This window comes from Sciurus vulgaris, assembly GCF_902686455.1.
Source record: "Sciurus vulgaris genome assembly, chromosome: 6".
Classification (NCBI taxonomy): Eukaryota; Metazoa; Chordata; class Mammalia; order Rodentia; family Sciuridae; genus Sciurus; species Sciurus vulgaris.
Window position 1 is genome coordinate 36,742,347 of NC_136466.1, and position 23,263 is coordinate 36,765,609.

Below are 23,263 nucleotides of genomic sequence, written 5' to 3' on the forward strand. Positions count from 1 at the left end.
ATCTGTCTATGCTATCTGCAACCTCATTGATCATAGGGGTTTATCTGGCCAATGAAGCTGGTGTTCCCCCTTCTTCCCTCAACGCTCCATGTGCTTCCCTCCCAAAACTGCACTCTGTGAAGGAGGACCACCTTCCCAGTAGAGACTGGTTCTTTGGTCACCAATATGCTAGTGGCTGTGTTCCCCGGCTAGAACCTTCAAATAAGCTCTCAAAAAACAGAGTCCCACGCCCTTTCACACTACCCCACCCTTTCTTCCTAAACTGAAAGCCCATTTTCTCTCAACTGTCCTCAGGTGTTACTAAGCCAGTTTTGATCCTGTTTTAATTTTGAAAGATGAAGGATAAGGCAAGCAGAGGCAGGGAAATCAGAGGGTGAAGAAAGAGAGAAGGGTGGTGAATAAATGCCAGGAGAATAGATGTAGATATTGCAAAAGGACAAATAGATTTAAGAGGTAGGGAAAGTGAACTGTTGGAGGAAAAGATAAGGGAGAAGAGAGATGCATGGTAGGTTTAAAGGCTAATACAAATTAAAAATAAGAGACATTACTCTTCTTGTTAAATATAATGGGAGACTCCTTCCCTCCTACTTAGAACATTTAATTTGACCACTTATAAATTCTTTCTGAAATGTACGTAAATATTTTTAAAGCTTTTAAAATTAAGTAAATTTCTTGCCAGCATTCTGACCAGGAATGTCTAATTTCTCAAGGACCTGAGAGCCAGATCTCTTCCAAATGTGATCATCAAGAAAGATTGTGGAGAGACTGGGGTCATGGCTCAGTAGTAGAGTGCTTGCTGGCATGTGTGAGGCACTGGGTTTGATCCTCAGCACCACATAAAAATAAATTTGTAAAATAAAGATATTTTTAAATTTTATAAAAAGAAAGAAAGATTGTGAGCAGGACATGGTGGTGCACACTTGTCATTCAGTGACTCAGGAGTCTGAGGCAGAACGAGGACAAGTTTAAGACCAGCCTGGGTAACTTGGCAAAACCTTGTCCCAAAATAAAATTTTAGAAAGGTCTAGGTATATAACTCAGTGGTAGAGTGCTTGTCTAGCAAGTGAAAAGCCCTGGATTCAATCTCTACCATCAAGTAAAGGAAGCTTATGGACTGGAGATAAAAATCAGTGGTAGAGTACTTGCCCAGCATGTGTGAGGCCCCATTAAGAAATATTGTGCCTTTATCTCTCAGTCTCCATGGGAGAGTAAGAACCTAAATTCAGCCAGGTATCTTCCTCCAAGATGCAGAACTACCTCCTATCAGAAAGATGTGAGAAGTTTATTTTTCCTTTGGATAAAGCTAATTAACTAGCAGATTGTCACTCCAAATGTCAAGTGAATTTAAGATAAATTATGTATGATAAATGGATGTCGGTTCCTTTTGAGATAGGAATTTGAGGATACAGAAAAATAAGCTGAGTCTCAAAAGGAAAAGTATCCATGAATAGTTAGAGTACAAGTAACTCATAAGCAACCCAGATCCTCCCCCACCATCCCTGGTCCTCCTACAAGTAACCGTAGGAGAGTAGTGTGAAAGCACTGGAGAAATTGGTTTGAAGTAACAAAACTCTGCCCTGCCTCTATATCCAGTTCGACCCTTAGCTACTCTCCCTTTATAAATATTTATATCTGGGACTAAGAGATTGCTATATCTCTTTCTGGAGATGGTTCACATTCTCCCTTGAATGCACTTTGTTGTTTTACCCCCAAAGTTTCTCACTCTCAAGATTACTGGTGTTGAAGCCAGGTTCCATGGCACATGCCTGTAATCCCAGCAGCTTGGGAAGTTGAGGCAGAGGATTGCAAATTCAAAGCCAGCCTCAACAATTTAAGGAGGCCCTAAGCAACTTAGCGAGACCCTGTCTCAAAATCAAAAATATAGAAAGGGTTGGGGATGTGGCTCAGTGGTTAAGTGTCCCTGGGTTCAATCCCCAGTATATACACACACAAAAAAAGATGACTGGTGTTCTCCCAAAATAAGACCCCCAATTCAGAAAAAAGAAAAAATAATGGAATTCAAGAATTTCCCCTAAGATGTTGGACAAAGTTTCAGTTAGGAGGAGTTATGATTTAATGATGTATTTAATAGCATGGTAACTACATTTAATAAGTACTATATATTTCCAAATTTCTGTAAGAGTAGATTTAAAAAATTCTCACCACAAAAAATGATAAGTATGTGGTGATGGATTTGTTAATTAGCTTCATCAAATCACTCTGTAATGTATGTACATATCATAATATCACATCAAGCATTATTGATGCTTGAAAATAAATAAAATTTAAAAATCCCTTAATAGAAATTGGAAAGACTATCAAGGAGAGACAAAGAATATTGAAACAGAGATGATAGGTGGGTGTTTATGAACAGAAGGAAGCAAGAGTGAGATACCTGGGGTCCTATAGTCATGCCCGTATTCTCAGATATGCTTATATCTCTGGAAAACCTGGAAGTATCTTTACAAGTGCAAATTCCTTGGTCTGTCCCCCTTCCCCCAAGGTTCTGGTTCACTGGATCTGGATGAGACTCTGTCTTTAGTTGTTTTTAAAAATTCTTCATCCAGCAGCTCAGAAAGCTGAGGCAGGAGGATCATGAGTTCAAAGCCAGCCTCAACAACTTAGCAAAACCCTAAGCAACTCAGCAAGACCTTGTTTCTAAATAAAATATTAAAAAAAAAAAAAAAAAGGCTAGGGGTGTGGCTCAGTGGTTAAGCACCTCTGGGTTCAATCCCTAGTACCAAAAAAAAAAAAAAGTTCTTTGTGTCACCAGGCACTGTGGTGCACACATGTAATCCCACAGGCTCAGGAGGCTGAGGCAGGAGGACCACAGGTTCTAAGCCAGCCTCAGCAACTTAGTAAGTCTCTAAACAACTTAGTGAAACCCTGTCTCAAAACTTAAAAAAAAAAAAAAAAAAAAAAAAAGATGGGGTTGTGTTCAGTCAGTCCCTGGTACCAAAAACGAAAAAGAAGAAAGAAGGAAGGAGGAGGAGGAGGAGAGGAAAAGAAAAAAATTTTGTGTGATTCTGATGGGGAAATAGGTTCACACACACTGGCTTAGAGCAATGTGGGCACATAACTCTGTTCTCTTCTTGGAAGTGGTTAGAAAGCTGTCTGGAGTCAAAGATTGAAAACAAATATAAAAAAGCATAGAACACAGACCTAACAAGTTTCAGAGATATGTCGGTAAAGGGAGTCAGAGCAGGCACAGAGAGGTAGAATCTAAGATCAGTATAGGACAAAATACACAGAACACATGGCCAAGAGGCAACAGGCCTTCCTGCTGGCTTTGAAAATCAGTTGAGAGCCTGGAGAATGATGATAGCAATGTGCCCTAGGAAACTAAGATTAACATCTTCCTGGTCTCCAATGCTGACAACCTTCGTGAGTTGGCCACAAGAAGTAGTCTCCACATCCATCCTGATTCTCTGCAGAGAGCCTGAAGTCGACCAACTCCTTCCAATTCAGTCACCTTCAAGTCCCTCATCTGTCAGGTCCTCTCTCACCTCCTCATTGTCTATCAACTCCATTCAGCTCCCCGATATTCACCTTCTACTTTACCTGCAAATCCTTGGCAATGTGTCAGCCAGTGGTGACCTGGTGAAGGCTCCTTACACACACTCTTCCCCCAACTCCAGGGGCTCCAAGCACAAATTATAGAGGTAACCACCCAAGATGTTCTGTTTCTTACAAAATTGATAATGAGTTCATGTCCCAGCTTCATACCTCTAATTACAGGGCAGATGTCTTGGGACACCAAACACAACTCTTAATGAGCTTAGGGAATAGATAGACACTCTGTATCATAAAGGAAACCAAAATAATGAATTGGCTTCAGGACAAAACTCATTCCCCATATCCCTAACTCTGAAAAGTACCCTATACTTCCATCTAAATGAAGAAAGAGGGGACATTCCATGACATACCAATGTATGCTCCCTAAGAGGTGTACCAACTCTAGCCTTACCTTAGGCACCGAATGTCAGAGTGAATATCTATTTATCCGCTGGGAGTTTGGGGAGTTTTTTGTTTGTTTTTGTTGTTTTGTTTTGCAGTACAGTGGATCTAACCCAGGGCTTCCCACGTGCTGGGTGAGTGCTCTACCACTGAGCCGCACCCCAGCCCCACTCTGGGAGTTTTGGTAATGGATATCAGGAAGTAGAACCTGGTGAGATATTCCATGACCCTTGTTCTCAGTTTATATCTTATACTTCTATATGGTTAATCATTGTTCACTCAACAAGTGAGCACCATGGAAATCCAAATAAAATAAAAACCTGTTTATCCAGAGTTTTCTATAGCAAGGGTCAATCACTATCATTTGACCATTTGCAGAGACTGAAAGATAGAGATGTGGGAAAGCTTTCAATTAGCAATAATCATGCCTCAGATAAACCTCACTGGCTTTGATACTGCTACTACAGAAAGCTGGGGTGGGAAAATTTTAAAGTGGGGGGAAAAAAAAACAAGAGAAAGTGTATTCTGACTGGAAGCTGTTGGCCTGGAGAAGCTGGAGATAGGCTAACTAGAAACAAGTTGTCCTATTCATAACTGACTAGAGCAATATTGGGCTTTCTCTGGTTGATTCTAAGTTGGAAGCTGGGGAATGATTAGAAAAGCTGTCAGTTAGTAGTCAAGTCCTGGCCATTTAGTGCCAGTTGTTGCAGAACTTATTGTTTAACTTCCTACATTATTACTAAAGATAGCAATCTGATTTCCTACAAAGATGGTTTCCTGAGCTTTTTATTGCAAATATGGAACTTGGTTTCCTGAGCAGTTTGCTGCAGACTGTGGTCAGAGTTTCATTTTTATACATGGTCTATCCATTGTCTATTTATATTTAAAGTTTCTCAGTGCCTATAAATGTAAATATCTAAGACTGATTTTTTTTTTTTTTTTTTTTTTTTTTTTTTTTTTTTTTTTTGGTACCGGGTAGTTAACCCAGGAACACTGATCACATTCCCAGCCCTTTTTATTCTGATTTTGAGACAGGGTCTCATTAAGTTGCTTAGGGCCTGGCTAAGCTGCTGAGGTTGGTTTTGAACTTGTGATTCTCCTGCTTCAGCCTCCTGAGGCCCTGGGATTACAGGTATTCACCACTGCATCTGGCAAAGACTGTCTTTTAAAAATTGTCTATTAGTGCATAATGATTATGTGTAATATTGAGTTTCATTGTGGCATATTAATACATGCACATAACATAGGCTGACTTTTGTATAGTATAGCACTGATGAGTTTCAGAAATAAATCTCACTGTTTATGATATAATACCTACTTCCATACTACTGGATTTGATTTACTAATGTTCTATTTGTGATTTATGTTCTTATTCATGTGGAGCTTGTCCTGTCATTTTCCTTTCTAGTAATATCCTTGTTAGTTTATGATGTCAAGGAGAGACTGTTCTAATGAGTTGGAATTTCAGAAGATATATTAGTCAACTTTACTATAACCAAAATACCTGAGGAAAGCAACTTAAAGGAAGGGAAATTTGTTTTTGTCTCAGTTTCAGAGGTTTCAGTTCATGGTCAATCAGCTCCATTGCTTTGGGTCTGGAGTGAGTAGAACATCATGGGGAAAGGGTGTGGCAGAGGAAAGCTGCTTAGCAGCAGGGAAGTGAAGGGGGAAGGAGCTGAGGAAACTGTACAGTCCCCAAGGGCAAACCCCACAGTGATCATCCAACTAGACTCCACTTCCTATGGTTTCTACCACTTTCCAATACTGCCATCAAATAAGAATCCCTAAGTGGATTAACCCATTGATGAGCTCAGAGTCCTCATGATCCAATCACTTCTCAAGAGCCTAGGGACCAATGCTTCCACAAGTGAGTCTGCGGGGAAATTTATATCTAAACCATAACAGAAGATTTTGTTAAATGTTGGTATTGTAAGTGCTTGGAAGAATTCCAGTAACATATTCTTGTACCTAATACATGCTCCCACATATATGATAGTTCTATGATGAACATTTGAAGAGATGAAAATGCTAATTACACTGATTTGATAATTATACATTGTACATATGTATATATATTAAATTATTAAACCATACCCATAAATATTTGCAAATATGTCAATTAAAATGTTTTTAAAAGCCATATTTCTTCTAAGTACAACTACAACTGCACTTTACCCATCTAAATGTTGTAATTTTTATTAGTTAGTTAAAAATAAGTTGTAGCTGCTTCTTTGATCATGGGTTGGATATTTATATATTTGTTTATTTTTGAGAGTGAATGTGTTAGCTTTTGGTTACTATAACAAAATATCTGAGAAAAACCACTTAAAGGAGAAAAAATTTATTTTGGCACACAGTTTCAAAGGTCTCAGTTTACAGTTGGCTGACTCTATTGTTTCTGGGCCCGTGTTGAGGCAGTTTCATGGCAGACACAGTGTGGCAGAGCAAAGCTGTTTAGCTCATAGTAGCCTGGAAGGAGAGATAGAGAAGAAATCTGGAAAAACATATAGTCCCCAACACATGCCCCCAAGCCCCTACTCCCTTCAACTCAGCCCCACCTCCTGTCCTCCTGTGGTTTCCACCACCCCCAGTAGTCCATTTAGCTATGAATCCATTGGTAAGGATTAATGGATTAATCTACTGATAAGGTTAGCAGCCTCATGATCCAATCACTTCCCAAAACTCCCACTTTTGAACTCTGCTACATTAGGAACCAAACCTTTAATACATGAGCCTTTGGGAAACATTCCAGACCCAAACCATAATACGGGGGATCTTGCTACATTGCCCAGACTTGTCTTGAACTCCTGAGTTTAAGCAATTCTCCCAATTCCTTCCAAGTAGCTGCAAGTATAGGTGCACGCCATTGCACTCAACTGATCATAGTGTTATGGGGCGCAACTTAAGCACAGACTGATCACCACTGAGAAGTCCAAATTTGAGAGTCTTTATTAAGCCGACCGGTTGACTGCCTCACACAATGCCCCAAAAAGTGGCTATTAGGAGAACAGACCTGATCACAGGGTTGTAGGGGTTCTTATACCAAAAATCATATTAATCATATGTGTCTGTTGCTATGATTCAAAATTACACATTAACATCATGAGATCATTGACAGAGGGGGAAGTGGGTCAAAATGACCGTTATCTAGGTACAAACTAAAGAATGGTTACTAACATCCACACAATCACTGTTCACATGGTACATTGTTTAGGAGCAATAGGAATCAAAAGAGAGCAATTTTTCTTTACATAGGAATTATCATTCTGTATTGTTAAACATGTCACACTAAGTAACTGATGATGGGCACAGAGGCGAGGTGTTTCCAGGGGAGAAGCTTATTTCCTACATAACATGGAGTCTCATGTTATGGAGTCTGTTTAGTCATTTCCCTTAGAGTCTGGCCTATAACATTTTCATGGAGCCAGATCTGTCAGCCCATCACAATAGGTTATTCAAAACTGTATTCTTTAATTTCCATATTAGTTAGGGTTCTCTGGAGGAACAGAACCAGTAGGATGTATATATAATTATAAAAAGGGATTTGTTAGTTTGGATCATATAATTAGAGGCTGGATAGTTGAATGATGGCCATCTGCAAGCTAGAGAGCCAGGGAAACTAGTAGCTGCTCTGTTCAAGAAACTGGAAGACTCAAAACCAGAGGGACCAGCTCCAGTCCAACACTGAAGATCTGCAAACACCCTGGAAAGTGGCTGATGTGAATCCATATTCAGAGAAGATAGAGTCTGATGCCTTTGTGACAATGGCAGCAGCAAAAACACACCTACTCAAGAAGAATGGAAGCTTGCTTTTCCTTCTTCCTCCTTTTTGTTTCATCTAGGCTTCTGGTCTAATAGGATGATGTGATCCACATTCAGGGCAGGTCTTACCCCTTAATTTGACTGATCCAAATATCAATCATTGGTGGAAACAACCTCACAGATACATGCAGAAGTGTGCTTTACCAGTTTTCTAAGTGTCTGTCAATCTAGTCAAGTTGACATCCAAGATGAATCATCATAATTTCCAATTAAGCACTCTGGTTATTTTCTAGTAGTTTCATTATTATTAATGAGAAAGTGCTCCCAACTTGAAGGGTGGCTTGGGTGAGCTGAAACATCTATGAAGTGTCACATCCATTGAAGTGGACAATGGAGAGAAGCATCCAACAGGATAAGCCAGACAGAACCAGGCAGGAAACACCTCAATGCTGTGCATCAAAGTCAGTCTGGTCAATAATTCTCATACTTAACATAAGCTCCTCTGTGAATGGCTTCTGCTCAGACATTAGCTTAATGCTTTAGGCCAATGAGGAACCCATAACCCTGAGCTGTTAATACATATATAAATATATATCATATCAATGATGTTTCAATATATGTTTACATTGACCTGTTTACATTTTTTTGATTTGCCCATAATTATTTTATTGACATTTTTTATTGTTACAAAGGGAGGGCAAAGTGTTAAGGATATAAAGAGGAAGTCATGCACATGGAGGATACATATCATTTTAGATCTCAGGAAGCAGTAGGCATCTGGTGTATCTTTGAGGAAACAGAAAAAGAGGGAAATCCAATAAAGAGAAAGACCAACTTAAATGATAGAAAAAGAGAAACCAAGAGATGCCATATCTACCTGGAATATAATAATATAATAGAGGGACTACATGAAGTCTTGTGTGTGTGTGTGTGTGTGTGTGTGTGTGTGTGTGTGTGGCCAAACTGGGGAATGAACCCACTGGCTCTCTACTCCTGAGCTATATCCCCAACCCTTTTTAATTTTTTTTTTTTTTTTTTTTTGAGACAGGTCTCACTAAGTGGCTGAGGTTGGCCTAGAACTTGCAATCCTCCTGCTTCAGCCTCCCAAGTATCTGGGATTACAGGCCACTGGACCCAGTTCATTTAATCTTTTCAGAGATCATAAGGTCTCTGGGAAATTAAGGTAGGAAGAACAAATTCTTCCGAAAATTACGAGGGTCACAGAATGAATGAGTGAAATTAAAGAGCCACAGACAGAAATCAGTAAACAGCAGTATTTAGGTTTTGGCAGGTGAACAGAGGGTGGCAATAATGTCACAGGGTTGCCATTTATTGAATCACAACTACTACCTGCCAGGAACTATGTTAAACTCTTTACAAAATGATTCCTAATTGTTGAAGCAATCTCACAAGGTAATCCTTCTTATTTCTGTAAGGAATCCCATGAAAACCACACTGGACACAAGAAATCACATAAGGGAGTTTATTAAGCAAACAGAGTGTCTCCCTGCAGGGTAAGAGAGAAAATGAGAGGAAAAGAAAGGGAAAGAGAAAGGGTGTGTGCAAGAAAGAGTGTGAAAAGCAAGGAGGAGAAAGTAAGCAAGTGTGTAGGAGAGAAAAACAAGAGAAAAAGATGGCGGGGTAGCTACTGTGAAGCAGTTGAATTCCACCGGGCTAACAGGGGACTAATAATGGAGAAGGATACTTGCAAGCTCACTGATGAACCAATAGCTAGCTAGGATGTCCACAGACTGACAGTAGTTGGGAGGTGGGGAAATGGCTGCAATGGGAAGGGTGGCGAGAGTAGCTTTGTACATTACATTCCCCCATTTCTGTTTTTATAAGAAAATCTTTTGTTCTCCGGTTCTTTCCAAAGCCTTCTCTCTCCTTCCTGCCTAAGTGACTGGGGCTGGTTTTGCAGGTGAGATGTAAAAAGTCCATTCTCCCAGGGGTGTCTTCAACTTCCAGACTTCCAGAGGCAGATGGTTCTCATGGACTTCATTTCCTCAATTTGACTGATCCCCTATTTCTACACTAACTGCCTGTCCCCAGTTCTGGCTTCATTCACCCTTCTAATTTTAGGAACTCCTTTACTGCTGTAGGGAAAGGGGGTTATGACCATTCTGGCTTCTTCGAGCTGGAAGGGGGCAGCATGGGGCAAGCAGTTTGGAGTTCCCTTTTTAGAAATTGGGTTAATCGAGGGGTCCACGGTAGAAGTCTGGTTGGGGAAGAGCAAGTTGTAAAGGCATCTGGGGATGGGAGTGAAGAACAAAAAGACATGAATACTGAAATGAGATTAATACAAAATAAATGTTGCAGAATCTGGAACATGCCAATGAATATCATAAAGTTGACAGAAGTCAATAATTCCTCACCAGGGGGTGGAAGAACTGAGTTGCTCCCATAACAAGGCCTAGAAAAGGCTGGAGAGGACAAGGCCTTTATTTGGGAACTTTACCATTGTCTAGGTTATCAGGAATGTAAACACAACATTTAGTAGAGATACTAGCAAACATAGATTAAACCTACCTGTGTCTGTAGGCATTAAACTGACTAAAACTTCTGACTCTGGCAGTTTCTCTTGATAGTTATCAGGCACATTTGCCTAAGAATCTCTCTTTTGTAGCTTTTAGTCTTTATTCTAGTGGGCTAACACAAGTGTACATCTTAAGTTACATTTAACTATTATTTCTTTTAAATGCCCAAGAATGGCTATATTTTTGTTTTAACTGTTTTGCTAGGTGTTTAAGATCAAGCTGGTCAAAGTGACCTGTTCCTGTCTGTTAAAGAGTCAGCTGAGTTTCCACAGGGGTCACTCATAGAGAACTTAAGAGCAGCTTCTTAGCTCCATTAGTGCCATTGGTTAGGCAGGGTCTCCTCCATGAGGTGGCTTCCCTTGGAAGCATTAGGGGTGTCTCCCTTTTTCCATGACCCTCCTCTGCAGCAGGTGCACTGAGTGGCTTTTCATCCTCTAGTGGCCTCATTAATCTCCTTGATCAGGAGGTTGTGTGACCCACCCAGAGTCCCAGAGCTCCTTAGAGAAGTCCTCTTGTTCCCTGGGTTCAGGCTGACTTTGAAGGCAAGACCCAAATATGGACTTTTCTTGACTTTTGTATTTAATCTCAATCTCTAAGTTTGATCTTAACCATCAAGCAAGCCAGTCTCACCAGTCATAAAGTAAGAGTACTGGGCTTTAACTTCAATGTCTATAACTTTACAGTTATTTACCCCCTTTTATCTAATTGGGGTCTACATTATCTGTCCTATAGGTGATGACTTTTCAAGTTAATCTATGGTGTACTGCTGCAAAATATCAGGCAACAGTTAGCTTTTACAAGGAAATACAAATGGAATCACCAACAGTAAAACATTCAGTTTGTGCAATAGCTATCTTGAATTTTGGCTGAGTTATTCATTATATCCCCTGTTTGAGATCACAGTACTCTTTACAACAAACATCAACCTTTTGAACACAACTTTAAATGAGTTTAAGTCTGGCTTACTTTGGAGCCATTCTAAAGTGCAGCAGGGTTGTGAGGCAGAGCCTTATCTCAGGTAAGGCAGGGCTTTTCACAAATCTTAGGTAAAATGTTCTAATCCTGAAGCTAATTTTTCCTCTTTTGGCAAATAAGTTCAGTGAGGGGCAAAGGAGTATTAGAAAATACAGGTTTATACACAGAGTTTGAAGATTAAGCTGAGATCAGATGGAGCGCTATTCTCTGATGGAAATGCAGATCTAAAGAGTTATGTCAGCAATCTTTATATATGTATGTAAGCATTATTCTTTGTTTTCAGAAAAGTTACAGAGACTAGGACATTAACATAACTTTTTTTCAGAGCTGCAAAGTGCAATGTTAGGAGCTCTGTGTAGCTCTCAAGGAAGTCCACTGTCCAAAGTTACTGTTGCGCCTCTGACAGAAGCACTCCCAGGCACCAGGCATGCCAGTTGGGCAGGAACCAGAGAAGGGAGCTGATGAAACACTGGTTATCTAGCAAAAGAATCACTGTTGTCCCATTTTTGCTACTGCGCATTACATTCTTTCTTAAATGTATTGACTCCTGAGTCCATATGAACATTAGTTAACACAATTTAACATTATATCTAAAACATGAATTAAAGAAAGTCTGAGAGAGCTTTTAGCTTTCCTTTTGTGTTGGAAAATGGCAAAATGCTTTCATGTTTAACCTTTAAACATATCGGGCTCTCAATAACTTTTAGAAATACATTTGCATTTAAATTTCTTTTATCTCAGTGTAACAAATTTTACATATATCCTATTGATGACAGGTCCTATAATAGAACATTACCATTACAGACAAGTTTAATTTGGAGAATAGCAGCTTGATAAATTTTCTGCTTTAAAGGCTTGTATACTTGGAGAATATGAACACATTTAATATACAAAGAATAATGTTTTTAAGTATGTTACTCCATGGAATAACTTTATAAATTAATCAGATGTCTCTAACAAACACATTTGAGTAATCCCATACATGTCGACTCTAATTCACTCATCTTATTGTAAAAAAACCAAGATATCAGACAAGTGTACCAACAGTATTTGCTGTCTCTTTCCTATTGAAGAAAAGTCCTAGAAAAATTGATGTTAGACATTTTATAAACATCAACATTTTATTAGTTTGACCACCTAGAGACTTATGAGCTAATTTTAAAGATATTTTACTTCTATTAGTTTACCCAATTTAAATTGAACCTTTTTTAAATCACGTGAATTAAAAGTATTTGGTTCCATTTTTTAAATTTTAATTTTTATGCGTGCTTATATTTAACACAAAAGCAAAGGCCTTATAATGTTTATCTCCATTGCAATGTAACACATGTTCAAAAATAACTCTAGAGTTGAATAAAAAGAACTGATCAAAAAATCATTAATCTAGGTATGTAGGATCCAAATTGTGAGCTCAAAAATATACCATTTAAGAAAAACAAGAGTCCTAGAAGAAAAATGATAATGGCCATTAATTATAGCATGAAAAAATGGGAAAGAGAAGGGCAGAGAGAAGAGAAAAAGGGAGAGATAAAGTGTTGTGTTGCAGCCCAGGAGAAATTTAAAATGGACACTTTTTTTTCCTTGGGTTTGAGACAGGTCTCCCACTGTGCCTTCCTCCATTTACATTTCAATGTAAGCCTTGACTGAGATCTGAAAGGGGCTAACATGTTCTAGCAGAAACTTGATGCCTAGGACATTTTAACCCTTTTTCCTGGTTAGTAATCAATTAAAGTTTAGATGCAGAAAATTGTGAAACATTATCTCCCACTACTTGTGGGGAATGGGGCTGCTATATCATACTTCTTACTGGGACATGCCACTGATGGTTGGGCTGGTTACTCCCTCCATATCGGGGTAGGAGGACTAGGTGGGCTGGGCCGGGGAATGGAAGCAGAAACAGTTGGGTCAAAGTTGGAGGAGGAGGAGGGATTAAGAGGGGGAGAAGAAGGAGGCTTTTGAGTTTGCAGGAAGAGCATTGAAGCACAAGAAAGAAGAGACTTGAAGATAAGGAATCCCTTTCCATCTGCCCGCTAGCTCATGGAAGCTGTGTGCCATTACATGGCCATTTTGGATTGATTATCTAAATGGTACTATGACCAAATATCATTAAGTTTTGATGGCTTTAAGCCGGGGGTCAGGTGAAATGTTCCCAGGGGTCAATCTGCTGGAATGGAGGACCCAGATCCCATGGTGGAGACTGATACAGCTGAGTCTGTGACCAGGGCGTCCTGAGGTCAGAGTAGTTGACTGGAGATGAGAAGGCAGCACATAGATGGTGTCGTCACACAAACATCAATGTGGGGCCAGGCAAAAGCTGAGAAGAGTTGAGGACCTGATGTCAGGGTTTTCAAGTACGAGTGCAAGTGGGAGCGCGAGATGAGCCTCAACCCTGAGAGAGAATCTCCACCATAAAATCAGGAATCCACCCGGCAGATAAGACCAACTATAGGGGCCAGCCATAATTATAAAAGTTGTGGCTGGGGGTACCCTCACACCTCAGACGCCTTGAGAGCCCAGGACACTTGACGGTCACTTCTCAGGTCAGCAGAGGTGTGTTTAAGTGGTCTAGAGTGGGCACCTGTCTAAGGGAACTCACCAATCTGAAGTCTGGTGTTGCATGCAAAAAGCTGAGCGTCCAGGCAAATGGAAGATGGGGCTGTGTCCAGGGTCACTGGGGTGTCAGATGGGTTTCCACTTGCTTAAGACACAATGGAAGGACCCATCCCAAGTCATGGCACCAATGTAAGGAATCCCATGAAAACCACGCCGGACACGAGAAATCACATAAGGGAGTTTATTAAGTAAACAGAGTATCTCCCTGCAGGGTAAGAGAGAAAATGAGAGGAAAAGAAAGGGAAAGAGAAAGGGCGCATGCTACAGAGAGTGGAAAGTGAGGAGGAGAAAGAAAGTGAGTCAGGGGGAGAGAAAAGCAAGAGAAAAGATGGCGGGGTAGCTACTGTGAAGCAGTTGAATTCCACTGGGCTAACAGGGGACCAATAATGGAGAAGAATACTTGCAAGCTGACTGATGAACCAATAGCTAGCTAGGATGTTCACTGACTGACAGTAGTTGGGAGGTGGGGAAATGGCTGCAATGGAAAGGTGGGGACAGCAGCTTTGTACATTACAATTTCAGTTTTTATGGAGGAGGACATTGAGGACTCCAGATTAAGTAGCCTGTCCCAGTTGCATGGTCAACAAATGGTAGGGCTGGGAAAGGAACCCAGATCTGCCATGCTCTGAAGTCACAGTGCTTTCCATGTCCCTTCTTTTCCATGTTCCATCCTTCACATGAAGGGTTGGAAGAGAATGACTTGGGTGTTTACAAGGATTCAGTGAAGATCAAAAAACATAAATTCAAAAAATTAAACAAAATTCAGATTCAAGCAGAATATTTACAAGTTTCACAGGATTCATTGGATCCTGGTTCCTAGATTTTCCAGGGATGAGGTGTAATTTTTTTTTTCTTTTTTGTAGCACTGGGAAATGAACCCAAGGCCTTGCATGCTAGGCAAGGGAAGGTAATTTGATTTGGGAGATTTCCTTGAGAAAGAGAACCGACTGGAGGAGTCAGATCCTATGGTGGATCCTACACAGTGATCCGGTAGTTGGGGTGAACCTGGGACCTGACATCACAGACCATGCTAAGAAGGTGGGCCGGGTCGCACTCCTGGTTTCTCTGCTGGGAGCTCTGCATGCCCTGTACCTGGCTCCTTGTGGCCTGCTGCAGTTCAGCTGACAGGTTACCCTGGGAGCCCATGGCCACCTGCTGCTTTCTCTGGAATTCTGGCTCTCGCTCTCGGCGGTATTGCTCCACCTCCATCTGTGCTTCCTCCTTTGCCTGCTTCAATCTCTGGACATTCCTCTTTCTGGCATCTGCCACCTTCTCAGCAGCCTACTTCTCAGTTTTCAGGAGCTGCTGGATTTCCTGGGACTGACTGGCCATTCCTGTCCTTACAGCTGATGCTGTTTCCAAGGGGTGTCATTATATTTTTGACATGAAGAACTGCTCAGAAAATGATACCCCCAGAACTGGTGCTTTGACATACTGAGAATTCCTAAAATTCCTAATTCAGAATCCCATGATGTTCCTTTATTTATGGTTTGGATCTTAAATGTTCCCTAAGGCCCATTTGTTGAGGGCTTGGTCCCTGGTTGATGGTGCTGTTTGGGAGGTGGGGAACATTTAGGGGGTGGGGCCTAGTGGGAGGAAGATAGATCATTGGAGGGGGGGGCATGCCCTCGAAGGGGATATTAGAGTCCATTCCTCTCTCTGCTTTCTGGTCATCATGAGTTAAGCAAATTTGCTTCCACCATGTTCCCTACCATGTTGATTTGCCTTGCCACAGGCCCCAAAACAAAGGAGTCAAGTGATAATAGACTGAAACCTCTGAACCATGAACCACAATAAATATTTCCTTAGTTTAAGTTGATTATCTTGGGTATTTTGTCACAGCAACAGGACACTGATTAACACACCTTTTCCCCCTCCCAGTGCAAAGAGAAGATTTTTGTAAAGTTCTTTTATTCACTTGTTTGAATCCACCAAAAGAGGAACACAATTGTCTTTAGTCTTTTTATAAATTGTATTAATCAGAAAAAACTAGACTTATGCCACAGAAAGAAAGACTAAAGTCAGTCATTGACAGAATTTTGTCACACACACCATTATCCTCTATTTTGGTGTCATACAGAATCATTTATAATCCATCTTCTGTCCTGCGAGCAAAACAAATTTTGTTTCAGGTCCATTTTTGTCTCCAAGTACAATTCCCCTAAAAATCTTTACAAGTGCTGTAAAAATTACCTACATTCCCCATTCATTTCATCTCATATGGAAAAAAAGGAATATTTAAGTTGCTGAATCATGTTGGTCTACTAGGTGATCTCACTACTGTAATCCCCACCATGCTGTAGTCTTCCCCCTTTTGTATGTTAATGTGTGTGCTTTTTCTCCCATTTAATCTGCCTTTGTCAGTTTATTCCAGTGAACCTTCAGAGTTCAGAGGACAAGAGGAAAATTTCCCTTTGCCCCTGTAGGTCCTATCATGCCTTCAGGTTTCTTCTTTGATTTCTTATTGCTGCTATAACAAATTACTATAAAACTTAGTGATCTAAGACAACACAAATCCATTCTCTTGCCGTTCTGGATGTCAGAAGTCCAAAATCAGTTTCATTGGCTTAAAATCAAAGTGTTGGCAGGCTGATTCCTTCAGAAGAATGTTTTCTTGCCTTTTCAGCTTCCTCTGGCTGCCTGTATCCTTTGGCTTCTGCCTGCCACTTCTATCTTTAAAGCCAGCAGAATAGCATCTTCAAATCTCTCTCTGTATTTATTATTGTCTCTACTTCTAGTCCAAATCTCCTCAATCCCTGCCCCTGCTTTTTCTTCAGTGCTAGGGATCAAACCCAGCATCTCATTGATGCTAGACAAATGTCTTACCACTAAACTACACCTCCAGACCACCCTCTTACAATGACTTTTGTGATTATATTTAGGGTCATATAATTCAAGATAAACTTCCCTTCTCAAAACCCTTATCTTAATCAACATCTGCAAAGTCTTCTTTGTCATATTTATCAGTTTCTTGGAGCTGCTATTACAAATACTATGAAAATTATGCAAAATGGATTCATTTCTGTTACACCCCACTAAAATGGAATTAAGGGGCCTCAGGAAAAACAGGCAGGTCATAGACAAGTACTCCAGGAACTATATCCTAAAACAATTTCAATGGAATAGCAAGCTATAACTTTAAGACTAATTTTACCTAGTAAATAGCCCTAATCAGAGCCCACCAGTGCCAATGAGCTTTTTTAATACAGATATGACTCAGGTGACTGTATCCTTCCTTCTTACTTTCCTCAAAGGGAGAGAGGAACCATTGTTAATGGCAAATGGTCGCTGCAGGCTCAGGAGACAACAGAAGGCTCTGTTTCTACCTTGTGGTTTCCAATATTGTACACATTGAGAAACTTCTAGTAACAAATTATGGAAACAATCTCTGAAAGCATAATCATTCAATGAGCTATCTTTGAAAACTTTTATTTTTCTCCAATAAAACTCCAAACTTCCTTTTGTTTCCTAGATATGCAAAAGTCCACCCCAGCCTATGCATGAATGTCCTGGATTATAATCCTATTCTTTGTTTATTCCCAAATAAAAGTTCCTTTATATTAATTCACCTCCACATTTGTGTTGGATTTTTGGCAGAATCAAGAACTGATGGTTGAAACTGTCACCATCCAGTGGGACATAAAGACACGTAAACCTCAGATTGTCATGAAGGAGTTTTTTTTTTTTTTTTTTAATTTGGATAACACCCTCTATATATAAGTAGTCTCATGCATAAGCAATTTCGATCAGATATGTCCACCCAATCCTGTTAAAGGTCAAGCAATCACGAGCTCAAGCATACATGTAGCCAATTGTAACAGCTTCCTGTTTTTCTCCAGGCATACCAAGCATGCCCTTTGGGTCCCTGCCAGCCCACATCTCCCCCTGTTTGTTTATAAAGAGATGGTGCCTGTCTTAGGTTGTCTATGACAGAGCAACATCCTTACCCATCATTGGAAAATGAAGCTTATATCTTCATTCCTTGTCTTAGGTTGGTATGAGCTCTTCACAAATCTTACCCATCTCTGACTACCGGTCTAGCATAGCCAAACTTGGGGGGAGGCTCCCACATAACCTGCTAAGTTGTAGGAGCCGTTTGGGAAGGGTGCTAAGTCAGGAGAAAAGGGTACAGTAGGTAACCCTAATGTGGAATTAGTGGTAATTAGGAGGATATAGATTGGAAGAGTTAGTAAGGGGCAAAGGGCAAGGCCACGCCTTTACTATCCCCCATAGGTAACACACGGCTCCTCCATTAACATGGTGAGGGATCATCAACAACAGCAGTTGGAGGAACTTCCACATCTTCTTGTTGTTCTTGGTTTTCTATTGAGGAGGCCTTGACCAATCTTTCAGGCACCCAAATTGGCGATTGTGCGTCCTGCGGGAAAACACAAACAGATCCTCGGGTCCAGATTAATACTGGATCCGGGCCTTTCCATTGTCCCAATAGAATGTCCTTTCAGAGCACTTGAGGTAGATGTTTTTTATTAGGCTCTGAATGATTGACCCTAATTGAGATTTAAAAAATTTAAAATGAACAAGGCAACAGATAATTTGTCTTTTGGGGATCTGTATTATGCCCCTATTCCCCCTTTTTGTTTACAAAGCATGTTTTTAAGTGTTAAATGGACATGCTCAACAATGCTTCGTCCAGTAAGATTATAGGGAATTCCTGTGACATGTTGAATACCAAAGGTGGAATAAAATTGTTTAAAGGCCTGGGACGTATATCCAGGACCATTATCTGTTTTAATTTGTTTGTGAACCCCTAGGATGGAGAAAGAATGTAAACAGTGTGTTATTACATCTTTGGTTTTTTCTCCAGCATGAGCAGAGGCCATAATAAATCCTGAAAAGGTATCTATTGACACATGGATGAATTGTAGTTTTCCAAATTCTGAATAATGAGTTACACCCATTTGCCAAATATGATTGGGCTGAAGCCCTTTCGGATTTACTCCTAAAGAGGGGTTAGGAATAAGTGTAGCACATTTAGCACAAGACTTGACTATGTCCCCAGCTGTTGCCTTAGTAATCTGATAGCGTAAACATAGAGTAGAAGCATTTACGTGAAATTTGGAATGAAAATTTTTTGCATTTTCAAGTGCATCAAAGATATGTGGGTCTCTGGTGGCCATGTCTGTTAAATCATTGTGTAAACTTAGAGGAACTGGAAGGCCAGTATGAGCCCGAACATGCCCAATAAAAAAAGGGCTTTTTCGATCCCAAATAAGTTTTTGTAAAGATTGTAAATATTTAGTGATGGTGGAAGTGAGGGAGAGCAGACCAGTTATTTCTAAATTTTGAATAGCATCAACAACGTATTTGCTATCACAGAATAGGTTAAAGGGCTCATGGTGGGTTCTGAATACTTCTATAGCTACGAATAGTTCTGTTTGTTGTGCAGATAGAGTATTAAACAGCAATGTTTCTGTAACATTATTTACAGTAATAGCATCCGTACCATTTTTTGATCCATCAGTAAATATAAGGGTAGCTCCTATAATAGGTTCTTTCAGGTGACTTTGGGGAAAATTACAGGATGTTGACTCCAAAATTGGAGAAGAGGATCAGATGGCAAATGATTGTCAAACACAGCAGAAATACTAGTAAAGACTATAGCCTATGAATTTGAATTATTAATAAGATATTGTATCTGATCAGTAGTATAAGGAGTAGTTATTGTTGAGGGATGTGACCCAAAGGTGGAAAGGGATGCTTTTAATGCCCTAAGGATTAATTCTGCCACAGATCCAGTAAACAAGGATAAGAACTTTTTAGGGGCATAATTCATGTGAACCCATAGAATAGGACCCTTTTGCCAAAACACTCCTGTGGGTAACTTATTTGTGGCCAAGACAATGAATGATAAAGGCTTAGCTAGGTCAATACGATCAAGATGAATCTTTTCCATAGCTGTTTCAACAAGCTTGAGAGCTGTTCAAGCCTTAGAGGTAAGCACTCGCTTAGAAAGGGGATCAGAATCACCTTTAAGAGTGTCAAACAGGGGGCCCAAACTTGAGGTGGGTAAGTGAAGGTAGGGTCTAATCCAGTTAATGTCACCTAATAGCTTTTGAAAGTCATTCAAAGTCTTAAGTTGGTCTACTCGAATAATTTGTGGGTTTAACCATAGTTGCATTTATGATAGATCCCAGGACGTTTTTGGTGTCTGTCATTTGTGCCTTATCAATGGCAATATGTAAGCCCCACCTTTTTAGTGACTTTATTAAGGAACTATAACAATTTTCCAAGACGTTTTTTTCTTTATGAGCTAACAAAATATCATCCATATAATGATAGATTAAAAGTTGAGGGTTTGCTAGGTGTATGGGTTCAATGGCCTTGTTTACATATATTTGACACATAGTGGGGCTATTGGCCATGCCTTGTGGGAGAACTATCCGTTCATATCTTTTATTAGGAGAACTGTTATTAAGTGAGGGCACAGTAAATACGAAACTTTTGGTGTCTGAGGGATGTAACGGAATGGAAAAGAAGCAATCTTTTATGTCAATTACAATGGAGGGCCAATTAACTGGAATAGTTGATAAAGTAGGTAATCCTAATTGAATAGGTCCCATGGGCTCCATTATAGAATTTACTGCTCTTAGGTCATGTAATAGCCTCCATTTTCCTGATTTCTTTTTTATTATGAATATTGGTGTGTTGAAAGGAGAGGTGGATGGTTTGATGTGTCCAGCCTCTAGTTGTTCTTTAACCAATTGTTGGGCCACTTCTAATTTGTCTTTTGAGAGGGGCCACTGAGGGACCCAGACAGGTTTATCAGATTTCCATGTTATTTTAATTGCTTCAGCGGCCCCCTAATGAAAATCCAATCCCTTTCTGTCTTGTTTTGGAGTAACTAAAATGGGTGAAGTAGGTCCTTGACTATTTTTCCCAAGACCTTTTCCCCATATGTGTCCTTGGGCTAACATCATTTGATTAGCTTTTAGATTACTGTATGGGATCTCAGATGTGAGATGTAAATCCATCTGTTCCCTGATATCTCTCCCCCACAAGTTTACCAGGAGATGTTCAAGGATGTAAGGTTGGAAGGTACCACTATGATCTTCTTCATCTTTCCATTTTAATATGGCTGCGCTTTTGTTAGGATTGGAAGCTATACCCAATCCCCTTAAAGTCTGATCTGCCTGTTGAAGTGGCCAGTCTTTGGGCCATTCTGAAATTTTGATAATACTTTTGTCAGCCCCAGTATCTAATAAGCCCTCAAAACTTTTGCCTTCCATCACTAACTTTGTCATAGGTCTATCTTTTAAATCCGATGTTAACATGATCATATTTTGGCCAGTAGAACCTTACCCTTTATTTCCCCTAATAATATTCTTTGCTGGATATTGATCATGGCAGCTGGCTTAGACCAACAATTGTGCTATGCGATCACCCTGAGCTATTATTGCTACACCTCTTGGTGAAGAAGCAAGGATTTTTATTTCTCTGTAAAATCAGGGTCTATAACTTCGAGGATTGCCCTCAACTGCATTATGTCGGGCAGTATCAGAACATAACTCCTGGTTGGCCACCTTCCACATAAGATATTGTCCACCAGATAAACATGCTTTTGCTAAATTACCCCTATTGGTCGGAGTAAGATTTTGGCTTGCAACATTCTCTACTAAAGAAATGGTAAATGCAGCTTGTACTCCATAGGACATAACTGCCTCTTTTAACTGTTTCACTAATTTTATATCTAATATTTGATGATATCTCTGATTGTTTTGATCTTCAAATACTGGGAATATTGGGAACACTGATCGAGATGCTACATCAGCCCACTGTCTGGGGGCCACCCCTGTGCAGCAAGTACATGCACCCCTACAACTTGGAAAAGAGTGGTGACCTGGATTATACGCTGGAGGGCACGGCGCAGTAGGGGCTAAATGCCACTGAGAGAACTTCTTTTTCTAGCTCTGTCTCAGATAGTTCCTGTTCTTCAGAGTCACATCCCTGTTCTGAGTCTGAACATCTACTTTCTCTTTCAGAAGCTCGACTTGATTGTGCTTTTACAGTTTCTAATATCTCTGCCCCTTCTCTTAGCTGTTCTTGAAATTTTGGTTTTTTGGAAGTCAGACAGAAACAAACTAATGTCCATATAGGCAAAGTACCAAGAGGGAGAGGCGTTTTTCATTTTGTTTATGGAGGTCCTTTCCCAAACACTCCCACAGTAAGGAGCCCTTCTAAGAAGGACAGGCTTTTTCTATAGTTTTAAGGAACATCTGCACAGTTTTAGACTTTAACGGAGTTCCATTTTCTCTTAACAATGCCTTAAGAGAGCCTTCCATGTGAATCCATGAATTTTCCGATCCCATGGCTATAATATGGCCTCTCTGATCACCACCACAACAACAAACAGAAACCAAACAAGAAAAAGTAACAAAAATATTAACACAACTAACACCTTACACACATTCATTTACTACAGGATGTCCTTTGCTGTCTCTTGGGACAGCCTTCTGTTAAGTTCCCTCACTAGGGGAGCCTTAAGGCCACTGTTTCCTCAAATAGGGAAACCTGCTAGTTGACTGCTAATTGACTGTGCTAGTGAAAAATTTTCTCCTTTATTACTTACCTGAGCACTCACCGTTCCCCATACGGGTCACCAAATGTACATAAAGACACATACACCTCAGATTGTCATGAAGGAGCTTTTTTTTTAATTCAGATAACACCCTCTATATATATAAGCAGTCTCATGCATAAGCAATTTCGATCAGATATGTCCACCCAATCCTGTTAAAGGTCAAGCAATCACGAGCTCAAGCATACATGTAGCCAATTGTAACAGCTTCCTGTTTTTCTCCAGGCATACCAAGCACGCCCTTAGGCTTTACTTTGATCATCTTTAAAGACCCTATTTCCAAACAAAGTCATATTCTGAGGTAGTAGAGGATTCCAACATATCTTGTTGGGGAGGTGGAGAGATGAAATTCAACCCACGGCATCATATAATATTCATAGATTCTGGGGATTAGAATGTGGAAACTTGAGAGGAGGCATTACTCAGTCTACCACAGGTGGTACCATTGACCTTAGATGACCAAAAAATTCTAAGTCCCTTGACATGGAATGCCATTCCACAGGCCCTGCCTTTTTTGGCTTCCCCAGACCCTTCAAGTTCCTTAGACTGTCTCTTAAAGCAGAGCAGCTAGTTTAAGGGAAAGGGCTAAGGCAAAGTGAGGACAGTTATATTTCTTTCTTTTTTCTCCCCCAGAAAGTGATGTTTATTGGTTCACCATTAGAGTGTTTGTTGTCTGTGTCCTTTGTCAGTCCCCCACTAACAGAGTCCATATCTGCTTTTGTCACACTTTGTCCCGAGACACAGTAGGATTCCATCAAATATTACAGATGAATGAATTGACAGTGTGCCTAGGAGTTGGAACCTGAGCTCCTGGAAGTCCTTG

General features: G+C 40.2%; 2 protein-coding genes across 2 annotated transcripts in view; both read right to left on the reverse strand.

Annotated features, from left to right (window-relative positions):
• The window catches only part of LOC306664283 (uncharacterized protein), a gene marked incomplete at both ends in the record, with an annotated part of 36,242 nt that overhangs the window by 1,049 nt on the left and 11,930 nt on the right, over positions 1–23,263 (reverse strand). The gene's annotated exons all lie outside the window — the stretch shown is intronic.
• On the reverse strand, positions 14,710–15,341 carry LOC306663747 (V-type proton ATPase subunit G 1-like). Its single transcript, XM_079144317.1, has one exon. It carries the CDS (start codon positions 15,051–15,053, stop codon positions 14,820–14,822), a length of 234 nt encoding a protein of 77 aa, XP_079000443.1. The 5' UTR covers positions 15,054–15,341; the 3' UTR covers positions 14,710–14,819.

What these genes read in the sequence shown, in the direction of transcription:
- LOC306663747 (XM_079144317.1), bottom strand. Translation starts at nt 15,053, where the DNA reads ATGGAGGTGGAGCAATACCGCCGAGAGCGAGAGCCAGAATTCCAGAGA.